Source organism: Rhinolophus sinicus, linkage group LG04 (assembly GCF_036562045.2).
Source record: "Rhinolophus sinicus isolate RSC01 linkage group LG04, ASM3656204v1, whole genome shotgun sequence".
Classification (NCBI taxonomy): Eukaryota; Metazoa; Chordata; class Mammalia; order Chiroptera; family Rhinolophidae; genus Rhinolophus; species Rhinolophus sinicus.
This window is the reverse complement of record NC_133754.1, coordinates 82,863,606-82,875,960: the sequence shown is the minus strand read 5'-3', so window position 1 is coordinate 82,875,960 and position 12,355 is coordinate 82,863,606. Positions and strand designations below refer to the sequence as shown.

Genomic DNA, 12,355 nt, shown 5'->3' with positions numbered 1-12,355 from the left:
TCTTTCATAAGGTATCTTTACACAGCCCAATTGATTAAAATTCTGCTGACCATTTAAAACATATAGTCCACAGTTCAGTTCCTTAAATAGCTATCCAATTCTAACTCTTGTTAAATGTGGAATGCGATCCAGTAACATTTGTTTGAAAGCCTGTACTACAAGCTCTCATACGCTCCTCAGAGCATCTTCATATCATTCAGTGGGACACCCAATAGGATGCTCTGTATTTTAATAATATAACAAATAAGGAGAACTCTGACCACATTAACAATTTTGAATAATTATCAAAATAGAATTTTGATTTCCTAAATGCGAACGGTTGATGTCATCTGAACTTCACCCACTATGCTAACATTATTTAAACCTGTAATTATATTATGGAAGAATATTAATCCAGACCTTTTTTGCTCAAGATTGCAGTCAGAATAACAGCTGGAAGGGCAACTATATGCTTTCATTATCAGAGCCACAGAGCCCTGGAGAAAAATGTTTCAAGTTTTATTCCAAGAGTCTTTGAACAATTTTGTTCATACTGAGCTCATCATGTGTGGCCCATGAATATACTCGACTATCTAGACAGGTGTTGATATGCTTATATTTTTGCAAGTGTGGTTAAGTAAAAATGGCCTTTATATTCAATATCATTAAGTAACTTCTTTAATACTATGCATAGAAATCAGAAAGGAACACATTCAACAGAGACATACCTAAATAAAATGCATATACTCATCTTTTCTTATATTGGTTTTTACTGACTTCACACTAATTTGTGTTTATATCTGTGTATGTTACTGTTCGTTTCTATATCCATTAGTCTACTGAAAGGAAGAAGAATGGACAGGATATGGGGTTTTTTATGATATAAAAGGAATAAATGGAAATTAGAGTCATTAATGAAAATTCCATGGTTTTCACAATTATTCCACACTTAATAATTGAAGGCTAATAAAATAGCATTCATATTAAAAAGTGGGCTTATAAATCTAATCTTTCACTTTTTGTGTGAATATGAATGACTGATTTAAAGCAGGAACCTGCCATATATGAAAACTCAGTCACCTTCCGAGACTTGAATATAAAACAAGAGTCACACTTTTCAGTCACCCGTTGGCTAGGCAAGTACAGGACCGCTAGTGCCTGCATCGGATGCCACCAGAACAGGGGCACAGGAGCACAGATAAGTCTGGAAGCCTATGTTTTCCTGTTTTATGTTTATTTTTTGCATTTGCCTGCTTGGATACACAAAGTTGAGAGAAGTACGGTAGGTCAAGAAGATGGAAATCTAGTAGTTACTGTATTTGTCGGCTTGTCAGTTTTATTTCTATGTTTGATTTGAATTAACAGAATTAGAACAGAGAATAGATATCGTGTTTCCCCGAAAATAAGACCGGGTCTTACATTAAGTTTTGCTCCAAAAGGTGCATTGGGGCTTATGTTCAGGGAATGTCATCCTGAAAAAGCATGCTAGGGCTTATTTTCCAGTTAGGGCTTATTTTCGGAGAAACACTGTAAAGGTAAGTAATCAGGAGATCAGTAAAAATATCCTTCAACAATAGCCACTGATTTCATTATATCATAATAGCCACATTTATTAACAGAAAAACAAAACAAGAAAACAAAAACAATACAACAAAAGAATGTGTGTTAAGAGCATTAGAGAGCTGATATGACATCAATATGACAGTTTGATGCCAGGGATTCAGGGGAAGGGAGGTAGGGCTGATCAGGGGTAGCGCAGGGGAGTTGGGGGCAGTGGAACATTCTGTATGATACTGTAATTATACATTTCCTTATACATTTGTCAAAACCCATGCAATGTGCAACTAAAAGACCCTAATGTAAACTATGGATTTTAGTTAATAATATATCAATATTGGCTCATCAATCATAAAAAAACACAGCACACTAATGCAAGATATTAATAATAGGGAAACTAGGGGAGGTGGCTGAGGGGATATATGGAACCTCTGTACTTCTGCTTAGTTTTTCTGTAAAACTAAAACTGCTAAAAAAAAAAAAAAAAAAATCTACTAATTTTTTTTTTTTTTTTGAAAATGGTAGATTTGGTCTAATAATATAGAACTTCATCAGTAATAATCATCAATGTGTTTTGGTTGAACTTGACATTAAGCTTCACAAAATCTTTGATCTAATAGTTCCCACCTCTGAGTAACATTATAGACATAACCTCAGTGCAGAGGATATACTGATGGAAACTTCTCAGTCACGTGCACTTTGCTATAATTTTTACCAGTCAATCAGCAAGCCATAGGATGCAGTGCTTTCAGTTATTATCTTTTAGAAGGCACAAACGAAACAGTCCAAAGGCAAGTACACTATATAGCATAGTTAGCTTCCTTTTAGACAAAATATGTTTTAGGGTCTGCAATCTCTTACCTGAATTTGATGACAAATCAAGTCCTATCAATAGGTGCTCATTTGAAGGTGTTAGACAATATTTAGATAAAGAACTTTGTAAAAAAGAGGATGAATAGACATATGAAGTAAGATTTCAACAATAACTGTATATGAACATAATGGTTTTAAACTTGCAAAGAGGATATTTTCAAGGCATGTTTTCAAATACTGGAAAAAACAAGTACAGTGGTACCTTGTTTTTCGAATGTCTCCATAGACAACCATTTTGGTTTATGAACGCTGTAAACCCAAAAGTAAATGTTTCGGTTTTCTAACACGACTCAGAAGTCGAACATGTCACGAGGCTTCCGCGGAGTGAGAGATCCTGAGGCCTAGCTGTCGGCTGTTTTCGAATGTTTCAGAACTTGCGCATTACGTTTGAAAACCGAAGTACCGCTGTAGTTTCTGATCAACTGGTGCAAAACTATGCCCCAATTTAATTGGCAGATATGTTATTTTTGCATTTCTGTTGTGATATAGTTTGTTAAATTTATGATGTTATTGTGTTTATCTCTATTTCTGGTAAAGCATATATTTGGTATTATTTTAAAAATAAAGGGAAAGAAAGAAAAATTAAAATGGAAAAGGAAAACACCTCATGGGTATTCAAGCTTCTAACTATTCAGACTAAGGGTCTGGTATAGATTACTAGTCCAAAGACACTGAACACTCAAGTTCTAAATCAAAGGTTGCTGGGGATATAAATCCACTCTGTCTTAGAGAAAGGATAAGTTCTCACAAGAATGAAATTTTCCTTAATAAACCCAAATAACTGTAGCTTCTTAGAAGCAAATATTTTTATTTCGTCTCTCAGTAAACAATGTTGACCTTTATGTAAAGGAAATGAAAAACAGTAAACAAAAACACAGTTTTAGCCTCGAGGTTAGACTTATCCATTTTCTCACCCTTTTGTATCCCTTCTTTTTTCTCTTTCTCACCGCAACATGACTATCCCCCAAAGACTGATACAGACTCTTTATCGGGATGCATATCCTCTATTTTTATCAGTCATTAAAAAATTCTAGATACCTTGGTTATACCAAACATTATCATGTCACCCCTCGACCCCCAAACTCCCTACGCTACCCCAACACCTCTACAGAAAAGGTGAAACTCCTCAGTTTCACATGCCACATTTACAGACCCCTATAAATCCATGCAAGGGCAAAGTAAACACAATAATTGCTCTGGGTATTCAAGAAGCAAAGGTGGCCATGTTATTTGGACAAGACAAATGCAGGAGAAAGACCTTTACCTGAACTCTGAGAAGTGGATGGGGCTTTGGAAATGCAGAAAAGAAAGGGCCAGACTAGAAACAATATACAGAGCAGGAAATGAGCTCGACATTCAGGGAATTAGACTGTGAAAATGGACTTGAACAATTGGAAATCATAGAAAAAAGGAAGGCCAATACCAGAATAGGGAGGTGAGAAATTTGTGCTCAATTCTTTGAGCAGTTGAAAGTTACTGCCAGTTTCTGGTAAGATGAATGAAACAATGCCTTTTTAAGCTTACTTGTGACAATACACAGGTCTTGCAAAAATATTTGACACAAGAAAACTAGTATTGACACTACTGCATTAAATCAGAAATATATGCAGAATGAAGTAGATGAGAATGGCAGCGATGGAAAAGAAATATAACTGTAGGTTGGAGCAGATATCCCCCTCCTCCCTCAAAATGATCAAGAGTGTTTGGGTATGATATAAGGAAAAGAAGTCATTAATGACAACTGTGTGAGTTCACGGCCTCAAAGAACCTGAGAGAATATTGTGATGTATAATGTAGAAGTAAATAAAAGAATTTAATAAATCTTTAATTTTGTACCTATTATATCTAATATAATTACAAGCACAGCAATATAAGATAAATTTAGATAAAATATTATAAGTCAATAATACCATTAGGTCTTGAACTGTGTTTCTGGAAACCATCAACACAGAGATAATGATTGAAGCTCTTAGAATGGATGAGTTGTTAAGGGAGACAGGTGAACAAACCTCTCAGAGCTGTGTGGTTGAAATTGCACATACAACAATGTCAGGTGGTACTTGTCTCTGCTTGGATCAGCATGAATTTATTCACAGATGCTAGTAAGATATTTTCTTTCTCACATCAAGGAGGGCAGATCTGTGTCACTCAAATTAGGCTATCCTTGAGTTTTCCCTCAAGTGTCCCTGGAAAGATAAGGCCTCCTATTTGCCACACTAAGTAAAGCAGCAAAAAGAGATTCAATGGGGGAAGACTGTTATTAACATATCATGTTTATAGTTGAGTCCCCTAAGATGCAAGACTTTAAAAAAAACAAAAACATTTGTAATATGTTTGCCCATCACTTTATTTATCCTTTTGTTACACATGTTGGAGTTAAGTTATTTTTTCACATGCACATTCCATATGCACTGGATGTACTAAAGAACAAAGAGTTGCATCCTCATTTCAGAGCAGAAAGCAGAAAGTTACCAGATCTCAGATGGCAATGCAAAATGATTCATTACACAGTATCGGCAGAGTCAATACTTGATGCTCTATCCAGGTCCTTCTATATGATCAATGAAGCATTTGCTTCCATTTACCAACCCAAAATACAAGATGGGAAGGAAATTTGAATAACATATGTTACTTTGAATGTTAATTTAAAGTGCTAATAAGAGAAAATTCTTTCAAGCAATTAATCAATATTTAATCCTTGCTGAAATAAAAATATGGATAGATATATAGAGAAAATAACTGAGATTGAAAAAAGGCAACTGAATGCTACTAGATATAAAATAATTTATTTCTACTTACTTTTTGTGTTGGTCCAAAATCTTATCAAGACTTAACTGTTTTTAGCTTTAACATCATTTATGAGTTTGCATACCCCATTTCATGAACATTATGTATCAATTGGACTAAATTATTGATAGTATGAATATTGGTGGTATGTGTGCTATTCCATAGAAATACTTCTTTTATTTTGTGAACTACTTTGTCCATGAAGTGGACTTCCCTGTTTCAGGTTACTTTTATTTTCCTGGTGCACTATTAAATTTGTCTTCTTTTGTATTTGATGTAAAGTACGTTATAGCAAATTTCACAAAAATTCTTTTAATAAATGGTATTTACCTGAACATAATTTTATATTAGTAGAGGATGCAGAGAAAATATATTTAATTCATACTCACTGTGGCAGTGTTGCTGGCAGGGAACGTCTAATAATTGAGTGAACTTGTCTGTAAACATCCAGTTTAGACATGCACCGGCAGGAAGTGTGATTGGCAAAACTGATTGTTACTGGTTTGGGGCCTTGGGAGAGAGGCACTGTAATTTCAAACAACTACAAAGAAGGGACAAAAAGAAGAAAAAAAAATTATATAGATGCTATAAAGCATATTTATGGCAAATGTTGGAGTCCAAAAAGAGTGAAACTAACTATGATTAGGTGGTGCTGCATAATGTATGCAGGACATAAAGTTTTTACGTTTACAACATAAAAACTGTTTTGTTTCTAGTTAATATCCTTCAACAGAATAATAAAAAGTCCTTATGCTTCTCGCATGTTACTATTATAAAGCATATTAGAATTTTGATAATCAACTAATAATTATAGAGCAGAGATGTAACAAACCAATGTTTTCAAGGAAACGGAATTGTTTCAGAGTTCTAAACTATTCCAGGGGTTTAAAAGGTGGCACAGATATAAATTTATTTGTGATGTAAGAACAAAGCTATGAGCTGTACAATCTATAAATATTTGGTTAAATCCCATTTTATGTCACTGAATACATAGCCATAAAATACATAGATGTAAAAGTGATTGTCATTCCAAATTAAATTTCTACCTCAAAGTAGTTTTACATTTATGAGACCTCTTAGGAATTTATGTATAAAAGAAAAAAAACCATGTTCATTATTTGATAGATAAAGCTTTGTTTCTGCTAATTTGACAAAGGTATTAGGAAAATAATAATCTTAAAATAAGGTAGGACATTTTACATAATTGTGGATTAGAATCTCAAAATTTAGTTTAACCAAGTCTCATTCTGGATGCCTTACTTGTGGAGTTCAGTTCTCCTCTTCTTTCTCCCAAAATAATGTTTTAAAATATTTAAATTGAAAATTTAAATTAAATGTGCAAATACATTAGTTATTAAGTAAAACTAAAACTAAGTAGATTTAAATCCCTAAGGGACTTAAAATCTAAATTATTATTAGTAATAAAAGTGAAATCCTGGCCATTGCCTGCTGGATAAGATAGTTTGTAGTATTTAACTACAGTTGAACCCCGTGTTATTTGGTACTTTTATGACAATCTGAGCAGTGCTAAAAATGATGACATACTCCAGAGCCATGACATACTTTCCCCCTTGCTGTAATTTCATACCAACAGTTGAAGATCATTGAAAGTATTTAGAGAGTAGGATTAGTTGTTATTTTGGCGATCCTACAGGGAGATTTATTAAAATAAATTTGAAGAATAAAATACAGAGATATCTAAATTATAAAATGCACAGTTTCAATATTTGAAATGTATTCATTTAAAACTTAAGCTACTTTCTTACCATAAATACCTTAGGAAGAATGGGTATAGGGTCACACCCAGATCAAGAATTTTTATTAGCAACCCCACTAATAACTTATGTGAACTTGGAAAAGTCATATAACTTCTATAAACTGTATATTTCTTTAAAAATTCGTAAACTAAGGATAAGATTTGATTTACTACTTCATAAGATTATTATAAAAACTACATAAGCTAATGTGTATGAATGTGATATGTATATTGATTGCTATATAGATGTGTTTTATTATTTGTATATATTCTCAAGATTCTAGATATTCTCCAGAATACTGCTCATTCCACATAGATAATCTCCACATGTGACCTCCATGCATCCCAATATTATATTTTGACCAGTTTCTTTTCTAAAAGACATTTATTTTCCTAGTTTGGATGAAACCTTTCATTAGGTGAAATGTCACATTAGCAGAAACCCATTGCACTATGTATAACTATTTTAAGAAAGATAATTCTGTCTCTGGTCAAGATGGTGGAGTAGGTAAACACTGTGTTTGCCTCCTCTCATGACCATATCAAAATTACAACTAAACTACAGAACAACCATGGAGAATCGCCTGAAGTCTAGCTGAACAGAAGTCCTATAACTAACGATATACAAAAAAAAATCACCTTGAGACTGGTAGGAGGGACAAAGATATGAAACATCTGGTCCCACATCTCATATGGTGGTAAAAAACCTGGAGGGATAGTTCAGCTGTGGAGGTACCCCCTGAGGAGCAAAGGCTCCCAGCCCTAAACCAGGCTACCCAGCCCAGGATTCCAGTCCCGGGAAGAGAAGTCCCCACAACTTCTGGCTGTGAAAACCAGTGAAGATTGTGGCTGGAGTCCCAGGTGCTTTTTTTAAAGGGACCGCACACAGATTAACTTGTCGATAATTCACTGGCTCTGAGTTCCACAGCTGAGGCAGCAGATCAAAAGGCACCAGGGACAGGGAGGAACTGAATTGTCTGGCTTTGGTGGAGAGAAGGAGAGGCAGCTTTTTCGTAGACATAGTGCTGGAAGAAGCCATAGTTCCTTTGTTGAGCACTACTCAACCCAGTATTCAGACACAGGAAGAAGCCACAGCTCAGTCTCAATCAACCTGGCTAACACATTTGCCACACCCTCATGATTCCCTGAGACTCCAACTCACCCAACTGTGGGCCCACCCAAGTCACATCTAGTGACTTTTTCATACAAATGGCCTGTCTTTGCTCATGATGTGGACTTTCCTTAAATCCCTCAAAGGTTCACAAACCTCAAACAAGCATCTGTTCTTGGTGTGCCCCATACCTCTTGCTAAGCCTTGCCTTGGTTTGCAGCTTAGGCTCAACTAGATACCTCCAAATCCAGCACAAGAGGCAACCATCTGCAGATCACTTTGCAACTCATACCAAGGGCCCCGGGCAGGAAACAGGCAGCTACTGTATTTGACCTGAAACAGAGGCCCTCAAAAGAAGCCCCAGAACCAACAACCCAGTGGCCAGCTTCAGACCACAGCACAGTACCACCCAACCACTTCCACAAGTGACACAACGAAAGGGAAGACGGGACAGGAACCAGAGCTCTACTAAAATAAATCCTGCTTTGTAGGGTCAGCCTGTGCGCAGCAGCTCCTCTACTGTAGTCACAGCCAGTTCTCACAACCAAGTAGCCTGCAGTTCAACCCCTCCCACTGATGTGCAAACAGCAACCAAGGCTCTATGACAAGAGGAAGGCACAAACAACACACACAAGGGACACAATTGGAGCACCCAGCTCAGGTGACCAGGGAGACTGTGAAACTGGCTCCACAGGTCATCTACTACATAAGATCACTCTACTAAGACTGGGAGTCACCACAGATCTATCCAATACATAGAAACAAACACAGAGAGGCAGTCAAAATGAGGAAACATAGAAATACATCCCAAATAAAAGAACAGGAGGAAACTCCAGAAAAAGAACTAAACAAAATGAAGGAAAGCAACATACCAAATACAGAGTTCAAAACAATGGTTATAACGATGCTTGAGGAACTTAGTGAGAACTTCAACAAAGAGATAATGAGTATAAAAAAGGACACAGAAACCATAAAAAGGAACCAGTCAGATGTGAATTATATAATAACTGAAATGAAGAATGCACTAGAAGGAATTACCAGCAGACTAGGTGAAGCAGAGGATAGAATCAGTGATTAGAAAGACAAGGCAGCATAAAGCACCCAATTGGAACAGCAAAAAGAAAAATCAATCTAAAAAAATGTGGACAGTTTAAGAGACCTCTGGGACAACATCAAGCGTAACAACATTTGCATCATAGGGGTACCAGAAAGAGAAAAGGGAAAGCAAGGAATTGAGAACCTATTTTAAAAAAAAAAAAATGACTGAAAACTTCCCTAACCTGGAGAAAGAAGTGGACATAGAAGCCCAGAAAGTGCAGAGTCCCAAAGAAGATGAACTCAAGGAGGCCCACAGCAAGACACACCATAATTAAAATGCCAAAGGTTAAAGAAGAAGAGAGAATCTTAAAAGCAGCAAGAGAAAAGCAGTTAGTTACCTACAAGGGAGCTTCCATAAAACTGTCAGCTGATTTCTAAACAGAAACTTTGCAGGCCAGAAGGGATTGGCAGGAAATATTCAAAGTGATGAAAAGTAAGGACCTACAAGCAAGATTACTCTACAAAGCAAAGTTATCATTTAGAATCGAAGGATAGATAAAGAGCTTCCCAGACAAGGCAAAGCTAAAGGAGTTCATCACCACCAAACCAGTATTACAAGAATTGTTAGAGGGGGTTTAAGAAAAGAAAGAAGAAAAAAAAAAAGATAAAAAATATGAATAATAAAATGGCAACAACTACATATCTATCAACAATTACTTTCAATGTAAATGCATTAAATACTCTAATAAAAAAAATAGAGGGCTGAATGGATAAGAAAATAAGACTCTTACATATGCTGCCTCACTCACTTCAGATTGAAAGATACACACACACAAATTGAAAGTATAGGGATGGGAAAGAATATTTTATGAAAATGAAAACAAAAGGACCCAGTAATTCCACTTCTGGATATTTATCCAAAAATACCCAAAACAGTAATTCTAAAAACATATACATCCATATGTTCATTGCAGGATTATTTACAATAGCTAAGATATGGAAACAACCTAATTGTCCATCAATAGATAAATGGATAAAAAGAATGGTACATATATACAATGGAGCATTACTCAGCGATAATAAAGGAATAAAGTCTTGCCATCTGCAAAGACATGGATGAACCTAGAGGGTATTATGTGGAGTGAAATAAGTCAGACAAAGACAAATACCTTATGATTTCAATCATATATGGAATCTAAAAACAATGGAATAAACAAAACAGAAACAAATCTATAGATACACAGAACATTTTGATGGTTGCCATATGGGAGAGATTTGGGGGGGATAAGCAAAAAGGGGGAAAAAGGGGTACAAATTGGTAGTTACAAAATAGTCATGAGGATGTAAAATATAGCAAAAGGAATATAGACAATGGCATTGTAATAACTATGTATACTGTCAGATGGGTACTGAATTTATTGGAGTGATCACTTAGTAAGTTATATAGATGTCTAATCACTATGTTGTATATCTGAAACTAATATAATATTCTGTCAACTGTAATTGAAAAATAGAAAATTTATTTTAAAAATGAATGAAGAAAAGAAAGATAATTCTGCAGTGTCTATGAACACTGCAGTTTTTCTACTTTTTATGACATCTGTGGACTCTACATTACAAAATGTGGACCAACATTATAAAAGAAATATAAAGCGGCTTAGAAAATAAGCAATTTTTACTTAATTTTTATGTTTATATCATTCATAAATTACTTATTTAAGCTCTGCAATAGTGGAAATAGTAGAAAGACGTATAGGTTTGCTCACAAAAGTCTAACAATTTATGTCTAATAGGAAGTGAGATATATGTGCCTAGAGCTTAGAAGACCCATTTAAAAGTCGTCAATATTAAAGTTGTAATTGACATCTTAGGCACTGATGAGATTACTTGGTGAGATCATTCTGAATGAAAAGAGCAAACGTCTAATAATAGAAACCTGGGGAACAGTAACATTTAAGAGGTGAAAAAAGGCAAATGAACTGGTAAATATGTCTGGGAAAAAGTGTGACAAGTAGAAAACCAGGAGGAGGCATTGTGAAGCCAAGGGAAGGTACAGATTGAGAGGAGAGCTTCAAAAAGTCATGTGTGGTCACAAGGTCAAATGTCTCAGGGAAATCAAGTATGGTAAGGACTGAGCAGAGACAACTGGGTATCAGTAGCGGCTCTAAGGTGCTGTAAGTATAGGTGCAGGGGTCGGAATGGAAAAACAACAGAGGCTCCATATGACCAGAGGGAAAGGGCCCAGATGGCTGTGGCCACAAGGAACACTTTTGTTTGTAGAATGCACGTAATCACTGCAGGATTTGTCATTGTCTCAAGTGACATAGGCAGAACAGAGCCCGAGAGTGAAGGATAAGGCACTATTTAAGATGACGGCTATCATAGAAGCATTAACGATGCTTTCCCACCCTAACCCTCAGCAGCAGCAGCATTCCTACTCTCAACGATTGCTGCCATTCCAGATTCCACCCCGGCATGCTTTCCAAAGAAGAACGAGATCACAGTGAGCATTATCAGTGCTCATGGATAGACTTCAGCCATTCCTGGGTGGATATTGTCCACAATCAGGCCCTGCCCATGATCATCCAGGGTGTGTGCAGGAACTGCGGCTGTGAAGAATGTTCTAGTGAGGTGGAGATGAGTTAAATGCCTATTAAGAAACCATTTTCCTGGAAAAATAAGCCTGGCTCTATACTTTCAAAGGGTAAAAGAGAATTATGTTGGAAAATACACTTCTAAAAGGATAAAGGGACAAGTAAAGAGGAATTAAAAAAAAAATCATTGTTTAGAGAAGTGTTTTTTCCTATAGGTTGAAGATACCATGTGCATTAAAACTGTAGTTTGGGAGAAAAAAATGACTTACAGTTTAATTAAAGAAAAAAATTAACTATTGATGTTTCATCTCTCTTTTTTGAGTTTAACTAGACAATTGGCCAGCTGAGTTCAGTTAATTTGATCAAAAGGAAAAAATAGACTAAAAAATTTATATATATATAATATTATATATTATATTTATATATATATACATATATATGTGTGTGTGTATATATATATATATATATATATATATATATATATATATATATTTCACCTTTACATTTTGATAGTGTTTTTCAGATAATTTCCTTAACTCTCTACTTGACTGTGTAAGTGTGGAAAAAATTTAAGGGTCCAGAGAAAGATATTTGACCAATATTAAAAGTAGAAAGATGCTTGGCAGGACACAGACCTAGCTCAGACTTCCCTGCATTCTG

The 12,355-nt window shown here is 35.5% G+C and overlaps 1 protein-coding gene across 4 annotated transcripts in view; it reads right to left on the bottom strand.

Annotated features, from left to right (window-relative positions):
* VEGFC (vascular endothelial growth factor C) overlaps nucleotides 1-12,355 on the bottom strand; it is a 190,756-nt gene that overhangs the window by 8,512 nt on the left and 169,889 nt on the right. For all 4 annotated transcript variants that reach the window (XM_074329888.1, XM_019749437.2, XM_074329887.1 and 1 more), the window contains one exon: nucleotides 5,586-5,737. In XM_074329888.1, coding sequence (XP_074185989.1) covers nucleotides 5,586-5,737 — 152 coding nt within the window. The remainder of the gene's footprint in view (nucleotides 1-5,585; nucleotides 5,738-12,355) is intronic.